This window comes from Vipera ursinii (assembly GCF_947247035.1).
Source record: "Vipera ursinii genome assembly, contig: SUPER_Z_unloc_1, whole genome shotgun sequence".
Lineage (NCBI taxonomy): Eukaryota > Metazoa > Chordata > Lepidosauria > Squamata > Viperidae > Vipera > Vipera ursinii.
This window is the reverse complement of record NW_028148449.1, coordinates 57,186-77,500: the sequence shown is the minus strand read 5'-3', so window position 1 is coordinate 77,500 and position 20,315 is coordinate 57,186. Positions and strand designations below refer to the sequence as shown.

Sequence of the window (20,315 nt, the reverse complement as noted above, 5' to 3'; positions counted from 1 at the left end):
ATTCTTTATTCTAATCTATTCTATTTTATTCTTAAAACTATTCTTTATTCTAATCTATTCCATTCTATTCTTAAAACTATTCTTTATTCTATTCTGTTCTATTCTATATTCGATTCTATTCTATGCTATTCTTAAAACTATTCTTTATTCTATTCTGTTCTGTTCTGTTCTATTATTCTATTCTATTCTATTCCATTCCATTCTATTCTATTCTATTCTATTCTTATTCTTTATTCTATTCTGTTCTGTTCTATTCTGTATTCTATTCTATTCGATTCTATTCTTAAAACTATTCTATTCGATTCTATTCTTAAAACTATTCTATTCTATTCTCTATTCTATTCTATTCTATTCTATCCATAAAAGTATTCTTTTCTATTCTATTCTATTCTTAAAACTATTCTTCTATTCTATTCTATTCTATTCTATTCTATTCTATTCTATTCTATTCTATTCTATTCTATTCTATTCTATTCTATTCTATTCTATTCTATTCTATTCTATTCTATTATTCTAGTCCTGTCCTGTCCTGTCCTGTCCTGTCCTGTCCTATATTCTGTTCTGTTCTGCATTCTGCTCGGTCCTGTCTCGAGGGCAGGACTCCCTCTGAAGGGGATCTGGGGGGGGCTGTTGGCCGTGAGTTCGGGGTCAGCCGGTGCAGGAGCTACGAAGGAGGCTAACCCTAACTTGAGATCCTGGAAACCTCCAGAGGGTCCACCGGGCCCTCTGATTCCGATGGGATGAGGACTGCTGCCTGCGAGAGGGGGTCGGGCTAGAAGACCTCCAAGGGCCCTCACCGCCCTGTGCCTTAAGAAGGAGCCCAAGGTCCAGCCTGGTTCGGCTCTCCTCTGACTTGGAAGACTTCTCTTCTCCATCCCGGCCCCGTTCGGAGCGTCCACTCCTCTCCCTGTGAGGTTTGGGGCTTCCCTCCCTCAGGCAGTGGGGATGTCCCGGTGTTCCCCCCCCCCCGCCCCCCATCCCCGCCTGGGGCAGCCAAAGATCCAAGTGTTTGGGGCCGGTTCAAACAGGAGGCTGTCAGTCAGCCGGGTCAAAGGTGATTTTCCAGGACCCAAAGCTGCTTTTTCCCCATGAAGCAACTGGAGTTTCTTTTTAACCCCCCCTACCCCCCCCCGCCCCGCCCCAACTGGCCTCCAGTTAGGACTGGCTAAAAAGAAGGCAAAGGACCAAGCGGTCCGGCCGGCCCGCAAGGAGGCTAAATCTGAGCCTTGGTGGAGCAGTGGGCTAATGCCTCCTTAAGTAACACCAGCTGCCTGCCATTAGTGCAGGTTCGAGTCCCACCAGGCTCAAGGTTGACTCAGCCTTCCATCCTTCCCAGGTAGGTAAAATGAGGACCCAGATTGTTGGGGGCAATTTGTAATAAGGCCGCTTGGGGTGTGTGTGTGAAAGCCCTAACAAGCAGGCATATACATAGAACGAAGGCTACTGCTAAGCTTGTAAGCCGCCCTGAGTCTTCGGAGAAGGGCGGGATATAAATGGAATTTTTAAAAAAATCCTTCCATTTCCCCACCATCCGGTCAGAGCTGAAGAAGCTCCCGGGATGGGGAGCGAAACGTCTTCAAAGGGAAAAGACGGTCGGGGGGGGGGGGTAGAAAACGGCCCCTCGGGTGGGAGGACGGTGCGTGTGTGTGTGTGTGGGTGTGTGTGTGTGTCCGAGGGGAGGTCCGCACCCCCACCCGACCCCAGCCCGGCTCTCCGGACTGACCGGCGTCAGCTTCAGCTCCTCCAGCACGTGGTCCACGTAGTGATACTCGGAGCGGTCGAGCTCCACCAGCTCCTGCTTCAGCTCCAGCAGGCGGCCCAGCACGGCCTCCAGCAGCGGCCGGAGCACCAGGCGCTTCTGCGGATGCACCACCTGGTCGTGGCAGGCCTCCAGGCGCCGCGCCACCTGCCCGTAGCGCAGGAAGAGGGTGGCCAGCCGGTGGCGGAAGGCGGCGCGGCTCTTCTCCGCCTTGGGCGGCTCGGCCGGCAGCTCCTGCTCCAGAAGCTCCTGCAGGCTCCGCCGCGACTCCAGCCACAGCTTCCCGTAGGTGCTGCCGACGGAGAAAGAGAGGCCCAGCTGGGCGGGGGAGGGGAGGGGAGGGGAGGGGAGGGAGGGAGGCCCTCGAGTCGCTTGCCCGGAGCGCCGAGCACGCCCCCTCCCCTCCCCACGCCCCCTCCCCTCGCGCAGGGGAGTCCTGCCCCTCCCCTTCGACCAGCGCAGGAGTCCTCCCCCATCCCCAACCCCTACCGCAGGAGTCCTCCCCCTCCCCTTCGACCAGCGCAGGAGTCCTCCCCCATCCCCAACCCCTAGCGCAGGAGCTCCCCCTCCCCTTCGACCAGCGCAGGAGTCCTCCCCCTCCCCTTCGACCAGCGCAGGAGTCCTCCCCCACCCCTAGCGCAGGAGTCCTCCCCCACCCCCAACGCAGGAGTCCTCCCCCACCCACCTCCCCTAGCGCAGGAGTCCTCCCCCACCCCCAACCCCTAGCGCAGGAGTCCTCCCCCTCCCCTTCGACCAGCGCAGGAGTCCTCCCCCACCCCCTGCCCTAGCGCAGGAGTCCTCCCCCTCCCCTTCGACCAGCGCAGGAGTCCTCCCCCATCCCCAACCCCTAGCGCAGGAGCTCCCCCTCCCCTTCGACCAGCGCAGGAGTCCTCCCCCATCCCTAGCGCAGGAGTCCTCCCCCTCCCCTTCGACCAGCGCAGGAGTCCTCCCCCACCCCTAGCGCAGGAGTCCTCCCCCACCCACCTCCCCTAGCGCAGGAGTCCTCCCCCACCCCAACCCCTAGCGCAGGAGTCCTCCCTCACCCCCTGCCCTAGCGCAGGAGTCCTCCCCCACCCACCTCCCCTAGCGCAGGAGTCCTCCCCCTCCCCTTCGACCAGCGTAGGAGTCCTCCCCCACCCCCAACGCAGGAGTCCTCCCCCACCCACCCCCAGCGCAGGAGTCCTCCCCCACCCCCCTCTCCTAGCGCAGGAGTCCTCCCCCACCCCCTCCCCTAGCTCAGGAGTCCTCCCCCACCCCCTCCCCTAGCGCAGGGCGGCGCCTTCTCTCCCACCTGCTGGCCATGACCCTCCTCTGATCCGCGCCCGGGGCCCGGCGCTGGGGAGGTGGGCGTCTAAGCGCCGCCCACCATCATTGTCCCCCGTTCCCGTAGAGACGGGCGAACCCGTCGGGGGGGTGGGTGGGCGGCAGGCCGGGACCCCCTTGCGGGGCAGCGAGTCCACCCGGGCTTTCAGTGGGCGCGGCTGGCGGGGGCGTCCCCGGTCCTGGAGACCTCTCCCACCCCCCACCCCGCCGGCTGCCCCGGCCTCTCGCCTCTTCTGGCCCGGGCGAGGAGTGGGCTGCAGACCCAGCGAGATGGGATGGCCTGGCCGGGGAAGAGACGGGAGTCCCTCTTTCGCCGGCTGCTTGGTGGAGTGGGGTGGGGTGGGGGGCGAGAGGAAGAGGGTTAGTGTGGCCCTAGGGGGTTCAAGCGCGGAGGGAGGGGCGGGCGCCCCAGAGACCAGCGGACTTTGCGCCCGTCCCGGTTCATTTATTTATTATTCATTTATTTATTATATTTGTATACCGCCCTTCTCCCGAAGGACTCGGGGCGGTGTACAGGGCAATAAATATAAAAAAAACAGAATATAAAAGTTAAAAAAACGATTAAGTATAATGCCCAAATTTAAAATTTAAAACAATAATTAAAAACATATTAAAACCCCAACCCTAACCCCCCCCCCCCGCAGTTCCGGACCTTGAACTTTTTCACTCGGGAAGGTTTTGTTGCGGGAGCAAATTCCCCAGCAGCCGCGCCCCCCCCCCCCTTTGCCACGGGGAGAAGGAGAAGCCAGGCAAATCCTCGGGAGAGAAGATTTATTTATTTATTTTTATTTTAATTCCATTTATATCCCGCCCTTCTCCGAAGACTCAGGGCGGCTTACAAGCTTAGCAGAGAAGAGAAGAGAATTCAGAAGAGAATATAGAATAATAGAATAATAATAGAATAGAATAGAATATAGAATGATAGAATAATAGAAGAGAAATAGAGAAGAGAAGAGAAGAGAATTCAGAGAATAGAATAGAAGATGGAATTATAGAATAGAATGGAAAAGAATAGATTAGAGAGGGATGTGTGTGTGTGTGTGTGTATAAAGAGAGATTAGATTAGAAAAGGAATAGAATAGTTGGAAGGGACCTCGGAGGTCATCTAGTCTAACCCCCTGCTCAAGCAAGAGACCCTTGCAGAACAACAGAGTGAATAGAATAGAATAGAATAATAAAATGCAGAATAGAATAGAATAGAGCAGAACAGAACAGAATAGAATAGAATAGAATAGAATATAGAATTAATAGAATTGAATAGAAATACAGAAGAGAAGACAAGAGAATTCAGAAGAGAAGATTAGAGAAGAGAATTCAGAGAATAGAATAGAATATAGATTTATAGAATAGAATAGAATATGGAATTATGGAATAGAATAGAATAGAATAGAATAGAATAGAATAGAATAGAATAGAATAGAAAAGAAAATTTAGAATAGAATAGAATAGAATAGAATGGAATAGAATAGAATAAGGAATGGAATAGAATAGAATAGAATAGAATAGAATAGAATAGAATAGAATAGAATAGAATAGAATAGAATAGAATAGAATAGAATAGAATAGAATTAAGAATAGAATAGAATAGAATATAGAATTAATAGAATTGAACAGAAATACAGAAGAGAAGACGAGAATTCAGAAGAGAAGATTAGAGAAGAGAATTCAGAGAATAGAATAGAATATAGATTAATAATAGAATAGAATAGAATAGAATAGAATAGAATAGAATAGAATAGAATATAGAATTAATAGTATAGAAATAACAGAATAGAACAGAATATAGAGAAAAGAGCAGAACAGAACAGAATATGGAAGAGCAGAGTTGGAAGGGACCTTAGAGGTCATCTAGTCCAACCCTCTTACCAAGCAGGAGTCCCTACACCATTTCTGACAGATGGCAGCCCAGCCTCTTGTTGAAAGCCTCCAGGGATGAAGCAGGGACACACACACACACACACACACACCGCCACTCACCGAGCATCAGTTACGGACACTGCGGACTCCAGCTCAGGTGAAGAGTCGGGGGGGGGGGGCTGAGAAAGGAGAGGAAGAGGAGACCCCCCCATCCTCGTTGGAAAGTCAGGTCGCGAAGCCCCAGCCTCTGTCCCCCCCCTCGTTCACCTCCTGAGGTGCTTCGGTCCTGCTTCTCCACACACCGCCCCCCAGCAGTGAGGAAAGGTCCCGGGTGGCAGGACAGCTGCCACCCCCTCTGGCCTGTGGGGAGGGGGAGGGGAGGAGATAGTGGAGGCTGGCCGGACGAGGGTAAGAGGTCCTGTGAAAAGGCTGGGCCAAAGGACAAAGCGAGGACAAAGCCAAGTTGGGATGGGGGGGGCAAGAACAGAGGGGATGGGCTAGAATCAAGATCCCGGGAAGTGTTACTACCGCTTTACAAGGCCTTGGTAAGGGAAGAGTGCGGAGAAGAGCAACAAAGATGATCAGTGGACCGGAGGCTAAAACATACAAGGGACGGCTGCTGGAATTGGGGGTGTCCGGTTTAAGGAAGAGAAGGACGAGGGGGGACATGAGAGCAGCCTTCCTGTATCTCAGGGGCTGCCCCAAAGGAGAGGGAGTCAAGCTCTTCTCCAAAGCGCCCGAAGGGGCAGGACCAGAAGCGACGGATGGAAACTCGTCAAGGAGAGAAGCAACCTAGAACTAAGGAGAAACTTCCTGACAGTTGGAACAATGAACCAGTGGAACTCCTTGCCTCCAGAAGCGGTGAATGAACGCTCCAAGACTGGATGTTTTTAAAGAAGAGGCCGGACAGCCATTGGTCCAAAGTGGGGGGGTTGGACTAGATGATCTCCAAGGTCCCTTCCGACTCTGTTAATTCTGTCAACTTCAAAAAAAAAAACCCTCCGAAAATATTTCCTATTTATAAGAACCTCCCGTGGGAGAAGAGGCAGTTAGATCGGCAGCCATTCCACCGCTGGACAGCGTCTTTCGGGAATGACGGAAATAAATCAGTAAAACAGGGAAGGGCAGAGGAGAGTTTGTGAGCCACCCTCATCCGGCAAGTTTGGGGAAGAGCAGAGTGTGAGCAAGGGTGGGGGGAGAGGTCAGTCTCTATACCGAGACACAACCCAAACTATCGTATTGAATCATGTAATCATAATCATAACAGTAAAGTTGGAAGGGTCCTTGGGGGTCATCTAGTCCAACCCCCTGCTCAGGCAGGAAACCCTAGACCACTTCAGGCAAATGGCTGTCCGGACTCTTCTTTAAAAACTTCCAGTACTGGAGCATTCACCGCCTCTGGAGGCAGGTGGTTCCACTGGTTAATTGTCTTCTCACTGTCAGGAAGTTTCTCCTCAGTTCCAGGTTGCTTCTCTCCTTGGTGAGTTTCTATCCGCTGTGTTTCTCGTCTTGCCTTCGGGCGCTTTGGAGAAGAGCTTGACTGCCTCTTCTTTGGGGCCGCCCCTGAACATTGCTATCCTGTCCCCCTTGTGTGTGTGTGTGTGTGTGAGAGAGAGAGAGAGAGAGAGAGAAGGAGCGAGGGAGAGAGAGGGGAGGGAGGGAGGGGAGGGGGAGAGAGAGGAGGGGAAAGGAAAGAGGAGGGGAGGAGAGAGAAGGGAGTAGGAGAGAGAAGAGGGAGAAAGAAGAGAGGGAGAGGAAAAGAGCGAGAAGAAGAGGGAGAGAAGGGAGGGGGAGAGGGGAGTGAGAAAGGGGAGAGGGAAGAGAGGGAAGGGGGAGAGAAGGGAGGGAGAGAGAAGAGCGAAAAGCGAGAAAGAGAATAGGGAGAGGGGAGAGGAAAGAGAAAGAGAAGAGTGGGGGAGAGAGAAGGGAAGGAGAGAGAAGAGCGAGAGAGAAGAGAGGGAAAGAGGAAAGAGGAGAGAAGAGTGGAGGAGAGAGAAGGGAGGTAGGGGGAGAGCAGAGAAAGAGAGGGAGAGGGGAGAGGAAAGAGGAGAGAAGCGTGGGGGAGAGAGAAGGGAAGGAGAGAGAAGAGCGAGAAAGAGAAGAGAGCGAAAGAGGAAAGAGGAGAGAAGAGTGGAGGAGAGAGAAGGGAGGTAGGGGGAGAGCAGAGAAAGAGAGGGAGAGGGGAGAGGAAAGAGGAGAGAAGCGTGGGGGAGAGAGAAGGGAAGGAGAGAGAAGAGCGAGAAAGAGAAGAGAGCGAAAGAGGAAAGAGGAAAGAGGAGAGAAGAGTGGAGGAGAGAGAAGGGAGGTAGGGGGAGAGCAGAGAAAGAGAGGGAGAGGGAAAGAGGAAAGAGGAGAGAAGAGTGGAGAAGAGAGAAGGGAGGGGGAGAGCGAGAGAGGGGAGAGAAGAGAGGGAAGGAGAAAGGGGGGGGGAAAAGAGAGAGTCCGGAAAGGCTCCCCGGAGCAGCTTCCCGCTTCCAGGGAGGCCTCCAGCTGCCTTAGCGGAGTCCTAATAGGGAAAGCGGAAATAAACGCTGAGTCACGGTCTTGGCCAGCCCCCCCCCGGGCCCTCCCCCCCCCCGCGAGGGGAAGTGAGGTCAGGCTCCAAGAGTGGGGAGCGTGGGCGGAGTGGCCCTGGCACCGAGGGGCTGAGTGGCCCAGCCCCGGGGTCGCTAAGCGAGAACCACACCCGTAGCCCGGACAGAGATTGAGGGAGGGCCTCCAGGCTGGGTGGTCTCCGCTTCTTCGGGATTCAGCTCACGGGCCGAGTGGAGACTGAGCGGAAGGAGGAGGGTCGCCCAGTGCATAGGAAGGACAGCACACAAAGGAGAGAGAGGGGAAAGAGGAGAAAGGGAGAGAGAGGAGAGAAAGAGAGAGAGAGAGAGAGAGAAAGAGAGGAGAGAGAGACGGGGAGAGAGAGAAAGAGACAGAGAAAGAGGAGAGAAAGAGACAGAGAAAAAGAGAAAGACAGAGAAAGAGAGAAAGAGAAGAAAGAGGAGAGAAAGAAAGAAAGAAAAAGAAAGGAGAAAGGAGACAGAGAGACAGAAAGAAAGAGGAGAGAAAGAGAGAGACAAAGAGGAGAGAGACAAAGAGACAGAGAAAGAGGAGAGAAAGAGAAAGAGGAGAGAAAGAAAGAAAGAAAGAAAGAAAGAAAGAAAGAAAGAAAGAAAGAAAGAAAGAAAGAAAGAAAGAAAGAAAGAGAAAGGAGAAAGCGGAGAGAGACATAAAGAAAGCAGAGAAAGAGAGGAGAGACAAAGAAAGGGGAGAGAGAGGGGGAGAGAGAGGAAAGAGGAGAAAGGGAGAAAGAGACAGAAAGAGGAGACGGAGAGAGAGGGAGAGAGGAAAGAGGGGAAAGACTCAAGAGAAGAGAGAGAGGGGAGAGGAGAGGAAAGAGGGCAAAAGAGCAGAGAGACCATATAGATTAGATAGAGATGATATACATGTATCTAAATATCTATAGATGGATAGATTTATATACATGGTTGATATATTGATATAGGGAGATGGTATAGAGCCGTGGTGGCGAACCTATGGCACGCAGGCCACAGGTGGCACGCAGAGCCCTCTCGGTGGGCACGCGCTCCGTTGCCCCAGTCCTGGGCCTTCAGCTGGGTTTTATAAAACCTTTCCGCTTTGGGCCTCTGCCGCCGTGTGCAAAAAAAAATCAAAATCAAAATCAATTTCAACTTCTCGCGGGGGGGGGGGAAATCTCGCAAAGTTGAAATGGATTGATGGAACTTTTTAGTCCCACCCAGTCTGCCGTTACCACCGCAGCCACGCCCACCCAATGGGCCACGCCCACCTGGCACCCGATGATACATAAGTGGGTTTTGGGTTGCGGTTTGGGCACTCGGTCTCTAAAAGGTTCGCCCGCCCTGGTATAGACAGATATGAAACGAACCTTCATTGCCAAAGTACAACTATGTGTACATTGAGATTAGCTGAGCCTCCCTTTGTGCTCCCACCCCCCAACACACAGTGGCAACAAACCCTCCATCTTACTACACCATGTGAACCAACTACACCACACACCGGCCTCCCAAGTCAGTTCTGCATAAAATTCACAAAAGTTGTTTCCCGTTCAAAAGCCTAGCAGCCCACGGATAAAAGCTGTTTTTCAGCCTGTTGGTGCGGCTGGCTATACTCCTGTATCTCCTACTCCTGATGGTAGGAGAGTAAAGAGATACCGTCCAGGGTGTCAGTCGTCCCTGAGGATTTTCCTCACTCTTCCAACACAGCGGGGCCTGGCGAGGTCATCCAGTGGTGTCAGGGGACAGCCCACAATGCCTTGTGCTGTGCTCACCACCCTCTGTAATACTTTCCTGTCCGCGGCTGTCAGACCAGCATACCAAACCACAATACAGTACGAGAGGACGCTCTCTATAGTAGACCGGTAAAAGAGGGTCATAAGCCGTTGTTCTACCCTGTTCTTCGGCAAGACCCTAAGAAAGTGAAGCCTCTGTTGGGCCTTTCTAGCCACCTGGGTTGTGTTAACTTTCCAGGTCAGATCTTCACAGAGGTAGACTCCCAGAAATTTAAAGGAGGAAACTCTCTCCACACAGTCCTCCCTGATGTAAAGTGGGACAGGTTCCTCCTTTTTTCTCTGGAAGTCTAACACCATCTCTTTCGTCTTGCCGATGTTCAGGTGCAAGTTGTTGTTACTACACCATATGGATAGTTTTTGTACCTCCGCCCTGTATGCTGTCTCATCCCCCACCTGTAATAAGACCCACCACAGTTGTATCATCTGCGAACTTGATGATCACAGTGGATGGGTCAGATGATACACAATCATAAGTGTATAAAGAGTACAGGTAGGGGCTAAGCACACAGCCCTGTGGCGAGAAGACAGATAATGAGAGACCATATAGTGTAGAGAGACAGATAGATAAATCTTATTGCGTGAGTAGCCCAGGGCCCGGAGGAGCAAAGCTGTTTCTGCTAGACTTCCGCAAAACTACAAACTGTCTCAACCGTCGGACTAGTTTAACTGGGTTGACCTTGCGGGTCCTTGCGGGAGACACACACACCCCGAGCCCTCCACCATCCTAGACCCAATCCCAAGAGACGGGGAGCCTCCCCGGTCCAAGCGGTGGGGAGAAGACCCGCGCCCCTCGTCCGCACGGACACCGTGAGGGGTGGCAGACCCGTTTTATGTCAGGAAGAACTTGGTCAGAGGCCACAGCAATCACACCGAAAGACGTTGCAGCTGAGAGGACCACCTCCCCACTGGAGGGCACAAACGGGAGGGGATCCGGGCCTCCAACACTGGACCTCAAGAAGGGCGAAAGGGCCGCAGGCAAGGCGACGGACCCAGCCTTGTCCCTTTTAAGACTGGTGGGCTTCGGCTCCCCTGGTCGCGGCCCGTTTCCCCCCCCACACTCCCAGCAGCCTCTCCGCACTTACGTTCCTACCCCCTGGAGAAGGGGGAACAATGTGCCAAAGCCAGGGAGGCCGCAGATGCCGGTGCTGAGGAAACGGACCCTCCTCCTCCTCCGTGGGCTGCAAAAGCCCCACACCGCCCCAACGAAACAGGCAGAAGCGTGAAGCTCCCCTCTCTTTATTGGCCAATACTTCTCAGGCAGGAATGCAATTACACTAATAAATAATTATTAAAAACAAATTGAGGCTCTAGACGTTGGAGTGGAGTTGTGGATCCGAAGCAACAAGCCGGGCCGGCTCTTGCTACCCCGCTGGGGCTAGGCGGCTGCAGGGGCTTTGGGTGGCAGAGATGGGGAGAAGCCATGGGGAGGCCTGGCACAGCCGGGGGTCCTGCCCGTCTTCCCTTGGGGAAGCCGGCGCCTGTGTCCGAGGGGAAGGAGCGGGGCTGGGCCTCCCCGCCGGCCACTGCCGCTGCGGCTCAAACGTTGTGCATCCTCTTGGTGAGCTGATGCTCTTCGTCCACCATCTTGGACTTCAGGTGCTCCTTGTAGGACAGGATGTCGCCAGGCCATTTGCTGATGGTCTTCTTCTCGCAGACCCAGATCTCCTGGGCCACCTGGAGAAAGAAGGGGGAGGGCCTCCGTGAGGGGGAGGGGGAGGAGGAAGAACCCGCAGGCCGGGGGGGGGGGCTTGTACAACTTGCCAAATCATGGTTTGCAAAATTTCACTGTGTGAATCGGACAGTGGCACATTATGTCTTAACTGCGTTACGCCTCCCCTCCCCCGCCCCCAACAGACCTCGGGTTTCTTCCTACATTCTGACGCCTGACTTTGGCGGGAAGCTGGAGGCCTCCGGAGCACCAGGGCCCTCATGAGGAGAAACTGCCCGAGTTTTGACTTCACATCCAAGGAATCCCGAAACCGTTTAACAGACGGTCCTCATTTTGGCAACCGCAAAGGGACTGTGACCGTTCGGCTGTTAAGCGAAGGGCTTACTAAACACCGTCAAGGGTTTATGATCTTCCTTCAGCTTTCCTTTGATTTGGCGAGCCCAAATGCGAGAGATGGCTGTGGAGTCACTTTTTCACGACCGTCACAACTCATTAGTTGCTCTCTGAAGCAGCCATGAAACAAGGACTGCCTGTATTCTAAGGGTTTGCGCAACATGTGGTCCTTACGCTTTTGTCCAACCATCCACAATCAGACCAAGATTTTTCCCGGAAACTCAGTGTACAGCTTGCTGGCTAGTTTGCTCGGATCCAGGATGATCCACGAACCCTCCAAGGAGGCCCCCAACCAGCCCCCCCCAGCATGTTTGGCATGGGATCCTGGGAACAGCGCACAGGGTGGGCTCAGGAGCTCTGCAGGGGAGTCACAGGCCAAGCGGAAGGCCCCCCCCTCGCCTGGACAGGCCTCACAGCAGCAACCCCCCCACCTTGGACCGACCTGCTGAATGAGGCGGAAGTCGTGGCTGACCAGCATCATGCCGCCTTCGAAGTCGTTGAGCGCGTCAGCCAGGGCGTCGATGGTCTCAATGTCCAAGTGGTTGGTGGGCTCGTCCAGGAAGAGCATGTGGGGGTTCTGCCACGCCAGCCACGCAAAGCACACTCGGCACTTCTGCCCGTCCGAGAGGTTCCGGATGGGGCTGACCTGCCAAGCAGAGCAGTGCCCGTCTGACCCACGGCCAGCCTTCCCGGCTGGCCTGCACACGTGTGTGTGTGTGTGTTTACAAAAGCCACCAAACAGGCCCACGGGGTGGCCCGAGTTCAGCACTGGAGAGAGGCCGGCCACGGCTGCCTCTCGGAGACAACCGGAGCTGGCCCGGAGAAATGCCGGGGTGGGCGGGTGTTCCTCTCCCACTGAGCTCCCTCCGCGAGAACGGCTCCCCCGAGACCCCCCTGGGAGAGCCCCTGCTCCAGGCTCCAAGTGAAACGGGTGGCAATCCACGGGGGGAGGGGGGAGCCAAAGGGGGGGGCAGGGGAGGAGCCCTGCTTTCCTGACTCGCCTTAGGGCAGAGACGGAAGTCCTTATCCGTATAAGCCCAGACTCCTTGTTCGGCTCGCTGCGAGAGCAACCTGGCTGCTTCCGGCCCCAGATCCTTCCTCCCCCACCCCCCAGCCCCACCTCCGCGAGAGGTAAGGGAACCAGGAGCCGCGTGGAGGCCCTGGGCTGCTCGGCCCCTTACCTCTGGGCAGAGAGAGTGCAGTGCAGGAGGAGGCCACCCGGGAAGTCCCCCCCGCCCCCACCCCGTGCTGGGCACCCCCACCCTAGGCAGAGTGGGGGGGAAGGGGGGGCTGGACTAGAAGACCTCCAAGGTCCCTTCCCAGCTCCCTTCTGCTCTAGCGCCGGGCCCACCTGCTGTTTGCCGGTCAGCCCGTAGCGGCCGATGATCTTCCTCATCTCCTCCTTCTCCTTGATCTCTGGGTAGCACTTGAGCATGTACTCCAGTGGGGACAGGTCCAAGTCCAGCTGGTCTTGCAGGTGCTGAGGGAGGGATGGGGGGGAGGGATGGGGAGGGCCCGTTAAGAGGAGGCTTCTCCCCTCCCCCCTTCTGAAAAGCCTTGTCTAGGTCTTTGCCTGGGGGAGGGGGCAGCACGAGGCGTTGGCCGGGAAGAGGGTCCCTCCCTGCCAGCATTCAAAGCCCATCCCCCAAAACTCCACCTGGTGGTAGCGGCCGATCTTGACGTGCGAGTGCTTGCGGATCATCCCGTCGGTGGGGAGCAGCTGGGAAGGAAGCAGCGGCTGAGTAAGGGGCAGAGAGGAAGCCCACCCACCCACCCTTCTCCAGGGTGCTCAGCCCTCCCCAGCCCCTTCTCCCCTCCTGCTAGAAACGCCGCAGGGGTGGGGTGGGGTGGCTTTACCTCTCCAGTCAGGAGCTTCAGCAGCGTGGATTTCCCCGCCCCGTTGGGTCCCACGAGAGCCACCCGCGTGTCCAGGTCGATGCCAAACTCCAGGTTGTTGTAGATCCAGTGCTGGAGGCCGGCGGGAAGCAGAAGGGAAGCTTGCTATCCCATCTTCCCTCCCCTCCCTCGCCCCCTCCCTCTCCCTCTCCACTCACCCCATCTTTGCTGTAGCGGAAGCTCACGTTCTGCACCATGATGACCGGCGGAGGGATCTTCCCACACGAGGGGAAGTAGAAGGAGAGCGTCTGGGCGGAAAAAAAACCATTTTTTTCCCGGTTAGAATACGGCGTCGTCATGGGAAAGAAAACCCGTAAATTGACATCAACTTCCCACGAAGAAAGCTGATACGAAACATTCTACGGGTGGCACTTGCCAGCAACCAGATCAGCAAAAATGTTTTAAAAACACGTCAGGTAGATGTTGGAAATGTCAACAGAAGTCAGGCACGTATCGTCACGTTTGGTGGACAGGTGACGAAGCAAAGAATTATCGGAAAAAGACACATACTTGGTTAGAAAAGACGTTGGGAGGAGAAGTTGATTTTAAACCTGAATTATTATTATTATTTTTTTAATTAGGTATAATGCCAGAAAGGACTCAGAAACAAAGCTTATACGACTTTGCACGTCACAACAGAGGCAAGAATTATATTTGTGCAACACTGGAAAAATGAAGGAATAATTTAAAAAATACCAGAATGCGCAGAGGTGGACAGATTGACTATGAGACTGAAGGAAAAAGAAGAAACAGAATATTATCAAACTTGGGACTTATTTTACCGGCTGGAGAAAAGAAGAAAGGGTTAAGAATTAAATATGTATCAGCGTGTACCCTTGCGTCGGTTGAAAAATTATTATTGTATGGAAAAATGAATTTTAAAAAAACTTATAAAAGAAAAAAAAGGAGAGCGTCTGGAGACACACAGGAGGAGCACAACTCACAACTGTGTCCGGGTGCACCGTGTGTGTTTGTGCGTGGGGGAGGGAAATCCCACTCGCAACCCACCTTATCATTGATGACTCGTTCGGTCAGCCCGGAGGCCATCATTTTCTGGAGGGTCTTCTCTTTGCTCTGGGCCTGGCGGGCTAGCTTAGCGCTGCCGTGACCGAAGCGGGCGATGTAGTTCTGCAACGGGGTAAAAGTTTACTTCGGTGGCGAAAAGAACCCGCCGGGGGGGGGGGAAGCTGGCTGGAGCTTAGCCTGACTCGCAAGGCCCGCAGCTCGGGAGAGGCCAGCTGGCCTACCTTCATGTGGGCGATCTGGTCTTGCTCCCAGTGGAAGCGCTTCATCTGGTTCTCCTCCAGCTCCAGGCGGGTCTTTACGTACTGGTCGTAGTTGCCCTGCGGGGAAGGGAGAGGCGTTGCAGTTTTTCCACCACCCCCCCGCAACCAATGGGTCAGTGAAAACAAGGACTCCGCCCGTTTGGGAAGATTTTCCACCACCACCCTGCGACCAATGGGTCAGCAAAAAGAAGGACCCCGGCCGTTTGTGAAGGGTGCTGCTGCCTGGGTTCGGGGGCCGAGTCCCGCCACCCGCTTACCGTGTAGTACTTGAGTTTGCGGTTGTGCAGGTGGATGATGTTGGTGCAGACGCCGTTCAGGAAGTCCTGGGAATGCGAAATCAGCACAAGGATGCGCTTGAACCTGCAAGGGGAAGCCCAGAGGTTACCCCCCCAGCCAAAGAAAAAAAACCCACACACAAGAGGGCGGCCTCCAAGCATCAGGACCATCGTCTCACGTTTTCAGCTCCTCCTCCAGCCACACGCAGGCGTCCAGGTCGAGGTGGTTTGTGGGCTCGTCCAGTAGCAGCATGAAGGGCCGGATGAAGAGCGCCCTGCAAAAATAAGCCCCCACTTAGGAAAGCAGCCTCAGCTCCGGTGGGGGGACCCCCAAAGGTCGGCCGGGGTGAAGGGGGTCCCAGAAGGGCTGGGCTGGCAGCATACCCACCTGGCGAGCGCCACCCGCATCCGCCAGCCGCCGCTGAAGTCCTTCAGGCTCTTCCTCTGCATGATGGGTGTGAAGCCCAGGCCGTGGAGGATCCGGGAGGCTCGCGCCTCCGCCTTGTCTGCGTCCAGCTCCTCCAGCCGCTCGTACAGCTCCAGCAGCTTCTCGCATTCGGCTGTGGGGAGAGGGAGGAGGAGGAGGAAGAGGGGGCAGACTGAGCACGAGAGTCCTGGGAGGGCCTGCCTCCCCTGCCCGGCCGTCCCTGCAGCCTCACCGTCCTCGTGGGCCAGGCGCTCGGCCTCCCGCTCAAGCATGGCTCGCTCCGTGTCCACCTCCATCACGCACTGCAGCGGCGTCTTCTCGCTGGGAGGCATCTCCCGGGTCAGATGGTGGATGTCAATGTGCTCTGGGATGGGCACCTCCCGCTTTCCGATGGCCGACAGCAGCATGGACTTCCCTGCGGGAGAGGGGTGTGTGTGGATGGCCGGACGGGGGAGGGAGGGAGAGAAGGGGGAAGAGAGAGTGAAGGAGGGGGGAAAGAGAGAGGGGAGAGAGAAAGGAGAAAGAGAGTGAAAGAGGAGGGAGGGAGGGGGAGACAGAGAGGGAGGAAGTGAGGGAGAGGGAAGGGAAGGGAGAAGAGAGGGAGAAAGAGGGGAGAGAGGGAGAAAAGGAAGGAGAGAAAGAGGAAGAGAAAGAGGGAGGGAAAGAAAAAGAGAAGGCAGGGAGAGGGAGAAAGGGAAAGAGGAGAGAGGGAGAGAAAGGGAGAAAGGGAGAGAAAGGAGGGAGGGAGAGATGGAGAGAAGGGAAAGAGAAGGGGAGAAAGGGAGGGAAAGGGAGGAGAGAGAGAAAGAGGGAGAGAAAGAGAAGGGAGAAAGAGGGAGGCAGAGGAGAGAAGAGGGAAAGAGAGGAGAGAAAGAGGGAGAGAGAGAAAGGGAAGAGGAGGGAGAGGAAAAGAGGGAGGGGAAGAGAGGGAGAGGTGCCACCGGATGATGCAGCAGCAGCAGCAGCATACCACCACCACCCCGTCCCTCCCCCTCCCCCTCCCCCTCCCCTCTCCCTTACCGGTGCCATTGAGGCCGATGAGGCCGTAGCGGCGGCCCGAGTTGAGCTCCAGCCGGGTGTCGCTGAGCAGCTCCTGCCCGTGGAAGGTGAGCGACAGGCTGATCACGTGCACGTCGGTGCTGTTGGGGTGCGAGGCCAGCGCGCCCGTCACCGCCCGCCAGGCCGCCTTCTTCAGCTCCAGTGCCTCCAGCGCCCGCGACGCCGCCTCCAGCTCTGCACCCCGCCGAGGCAGGGAGGGAGGGAGGGAGAGTGGGTGAGCCCCGACAGCCTTCCCCTCCCCTCCCTCTGTGGCCCCAGCTCTGCCCCGGGAATGGGGGAGGGACGCGACGCCTCAGCCCTTCTCGCCCTCCCTCCCTCCTCCCCAGCCCCCCTCCCCCTCCCCAGGCCCCTTGGCTCCCCGCTTCCGCCTTTGCCCCACAAGGGGGGAGAGACCCGATGGCTCAGCCCTCCCCCTCTGCCCCCTCCTCCCCCTCCGGGTGTCCCTTGGCTCCCTGCCCAGGGAGGGAGGGAGAGCAGGTGAGCCCCCTACGCCCTTCCCCTCCCCTCCCTCTGCGGCCCCAGCTCTGCCCCGGGAATGGAGGGGAGGGACCCTTCTCGCCCTCCCTCCCTCCTCCTCCTCAGCCCCCTCCCCCTCCGGGCACCCCTTGGCTCTCCGCTTCCGCCTTTGCCTCGCAAGGGGGGGGGAAAGACCCGACGGCTCAGACCTCCCTCGCCCTCTCCCCCCTCCTCCCCCTCTCCCCCCTCCCTGACCCCCTCCTCCCCCTCCCTCGCCCTCTCCCCCCTCCCTGACCCCCTCCTCCCCCTCCCTCGCCCTCTCCCCCTCCCTGACCCCCTCCTCCCCCCTCCCTCGCCCTCTCCCCCCTCCCTGACCCCCTCCTCCCCCTCCCTCGCCCTCTCCCCCCTCCCTGACCCCCTCCTCCCCCCTCCCTCGCCCTCTCCCCCCTCCCTGACCCCCTCCTCCCCCTCCCTCGCCCTCTCCCCCCTCCCTGACCCCCTCCTCCCCCTCCCTCGCCCTCTCCCCCCTCCCTGACCCCCTCCTCCCCCCTCCCTCGCCCTCTCCCCCCTCCCTGACCCCCTCCTCCCCCTCCCTCGCCCTCTCCCCCCTCCCTGACCCCCTCCTCCCCCTCCCTCGCCCTCTCCCCCCTCCCTGACCCCCTCCTCCCCCCTCCCTCGCCCTCTCCCCCCTCCCTGACCCCTCCTCCCCCCCCTTGCCCCCACCGGGATCCTCCGGGCGCCCGTTGGCCTCCCCGCCGCCTCCTCCTCCTCCTCCTCCTCCGCCGGCCTCCTCCTCGTCGTCGGGGCCCCTGCCGGGCCTGGGCCGCGCCTTGCCGGCCTCCTTGCGGCGGGCCGCCTCCTTCTTCTTGGCCGCCTTCTTCTTGGCCAGGTCGGAGGGCATGGCGGCGGCGGCGGCGGCGGCGGCTCTTCCTCCTCCTCCTCCTCCTCCTCTTCCTCCTCCTGCGGCTGCTCGGCCCGCCACGGCACAGCTGCGGCCGCGTGCGCTCGCCCCGCCCCGCCGCCCGGACGCCGCCCAATCGCCGCGCCCGACGTCACCCGCGCCGGGGCCCCGCGGCCGGCCGGAGGGAGGGGGGGCGGCGCTCTCGCGAGAGGGAGGCGGCCCGCCCGGAGCTCGCCGGGAAATGGAGTCCGCGCGCCGACGCGAGAGGAGGGGCCAAGCCGCTGCGGCCGGGAGCCCCGCCCCCTCGCCTCCCAGCCCCGCCCCCCGGCCGGGAGGGCTCCCCTGGCCGCTTTTGGGGGGGGGGGCGGCCGGCTTCTCGCTCTGTGTGTGTGTGTGTGTGTGTGTGTGTGTGCGCGTGTGCGTGTGTGCCGCCGGGTGTGCAGAAGGTGGCCACGTCCCCCCCCCAAAAATTGCCCCCGACATCTCCCCCCCCCCCAAGGAGAGCCCCTTCCCTCGGTTCGGGACCAGCCTCCGGACCAGGGAGGGAACCTGGACTCCTCCCTTCGCTCTCTCTTTCCGGGAACCTGGTGTGTGTGTGTGTGGGGGGGGGCTTCTCTCGGTCCCCTGCCTGGCGGAGGAGGAGGAGGAGGGGAACTTGGAGGTCATCTAGTCCAGAATCGGCAGAGCACTGGGTAGCAACTCCCAGGATAATGGGACCCGGAGTCCATCTGCAAGGAAGGGGATTGAGGGACCCTTGGGTGGCATAGAAATAACAGAGGTAATACTAATACTAATAATAACAACAAACAAAATAATAATAATAATAATAATAATAATAATAATAATAATAATAATAATAATAATAATAATAATAATAATATTATGGAGGCTAATGCCTCCTTAAGTAACACCAGCTGCCTGCAATTAGTGCAGGTTCGAGTCCCACCAGGCTCAAGGTTGACTCAGCCTTCCATCCTTCCGAGGTAGGTAAAATGAGGACCCAGATTGTTGGGGGCAATTAAGCTGACTTTGTAAAAATGCCGCTTGGGTGTGTGTGAAAGCCCTAATAAGCAGGCATATACAAAGAATGAAGGCTACTGCTAAGTTTGTAAAGCCGCCCTGAGTCTTCGGAGAAGGGCGGGATATAAATGGAATTAAAATAAAATAAATAAAATAAATATAATAATAATAACAATAATAATAATAATAATAATAATAATAATAATAATAATAGCCATGGAAACTGCGCGATTATGGATGAAACGTGTAACAGTGATACCCATTGTCATCGGGGCACTCGGAACTATGTCCAAAAACGTTGCAAAACACATCAAGAAATTGCAGCTTCCTGCAATAACTCCAGCAAAGCTTCCAAAAAACTGCGCTACTCGGAACATCTTACATTTTAAGGTTGATACCTAGGATGCTGGCAGCAACCCGTGTCAACCATTAGTGCCAGTCAATTTGAGTGTTCAGTTGACTGAGTTTCATGTTTAATAATAACAACAACAACAACATGACAAAGTAGCAACAATGCTGCATTGGAAGATCTGCAAGAAATATCATTTGCCTGTAAGCGAGAACTGCTGGGATCATAAAATAGAGAAAGTCCTAGTAAATGATAAAAGTTAAACTGCTCTGGGACTTTAGAATTCAAACCGACAAGCACCTGCCACATAGCACCCCGGACTTAACAATTGTCGAGAAGAAAGACAAAAAAAGTCTGGATAGCGGACGTGGCGGTGCCTGGAGACAGCAGAATAGATGAGAAAGAACTGGAGAAGATTTACAACATACAAAGACATAGACATGGAACGACTGTGGCAAAGGCACGCAAGGGTGGTGCCAAAACAACCGGAGCACCACTTGGACACCATCATCGGCACCGACAAATTCGCCATCAGTCAATTGCAAAAGGCGGCCTTACTAGGAACTGCCTCCATCTGTAATGCCATCCAACATCCACATCTGCCTATCCCAGGTCCTTGGTAATTGAAATTGAAACGAAGCTTCATTGTCAAAGTACAACTATGTGTACATTGAGATTAGCCGAGCCTCCCTTTGTGCTCCCACCCCCAACACACAGTGACAACAAACCCTCCATCTTACTACACCATGTGAACCAACTACACCACACACCGGCCTCCCAAGTCAGTTCTGCATAAAATTCACAAAAGTTATTTCCCATTCAAAAGCCTAACAGCCTACGGATAAAAGCTGTTTTTCAGCCTGTTGGTGCGGCTGGCTATACTCCTGTATCTCCCACCCGATGGTAGGAGAGTAAAGAGGACTCGATAGGTAGACAAAAATGCCAAATCCAGTCTGAACATCTGGCTGACTGTGCGAGGATCAATAATAATAATGATGATGTAACAACAACAACAATAAAAAAGTTGGAAGGGACATTGGAGGTCATCTAGTCCATCCCCCTGCTCAGGCAGGAAACTCTATCTCGGGGGTCTTCAAACTTGGCCCTTTTATGACTTGTGGACTCCCAATTCAGCCTTGGTGGAGCAGTGGGCTAATGCCTCCTTAAGTAACACCAGCTGCCTGTAATTAGTGCAGGTTCGAGTCCCACCAGGCTCAAGGTTGACTCAGCCTTCCATCCTTCCGAGGTAGGTTAAAATGAGGACCCAGATTGTTGGGGGCAATTAAGCTGACTTTGTAATAATGCCGCTTGGGTGTGTGTGAAA

At 55.7% G+C, this 20,315-nt stretch overlaps 2 protein-coding genes across 2 annotated transcripts in view; both read right to left on the bottom strand.

The window, feature by feature from the left end:
* The window catches only part of LOC310650487 (IQ and AAA domain-containing protein 1-like), a gene marked incomplete at its 5' end in the record, with an annotated part of 20,102 nt that extends 14,951 nt beyond the window's left edge, over positions 1 to 5,151 (bottom strand). Inside the window, 3 exons of the mRNA XM_083380036.1 lie at positions 1,724 to 2,051; positions 3,065 to 3,454; positions 5,060 to 5,151. Coding sequence (XP_083236162.1) covers positions 1,724 to 2,051; positions 3,065 to 3,454; positions 5,060 to 5,151 — 810 coding nt within the window. The remainder of the gene's footprint in view (positions 1 to 1,723; positions 2,052 to 3,064; positions 3,455 to 5,059) is intronic.
* A 5,329-nt stretch (positions 5,152 to 10,480) lies between these two features.
* On the bottom strand, positions 10,481 to 17,698 carry LOC310650435 (ATP-binding cassette sub-family F member 2). Its single transcript, XM_083379972.1, has 14 exons — positions 17,445 to 17,698; positions 16,227 to 16,439; positions 15,439 to 15,621; positions 15,168 to 15,339; positions 14,959 to 15,054; positions 14,762 to 14,864; positions 14,466 to 14,561; positions 14,227 to 14,346; positions 13,377 to 13,466; positions 13,180 to 13,290; positions 12,980 to 13,042; positions 12,674 to 12,802; positions 11,765 to 11,968; positions 10,481 to 10,934 (listed from the first exon to the last, which is right to left on the bottom strand). Exons 1-14 carry the CDS (start codon positions 17,620 to 17,622, stop codon positions 10,797 to 10,799), a joined length of 1,896 nt encoding a protein of 631 aa, XP_083236098.1. The 5' UTR covers positions 17,623 to 17,698; the 3' UTR covers positions 10,481 to 10,796.
* Positions 17,699 to 20,315: the final 2,617 nt, after the last annotated feature.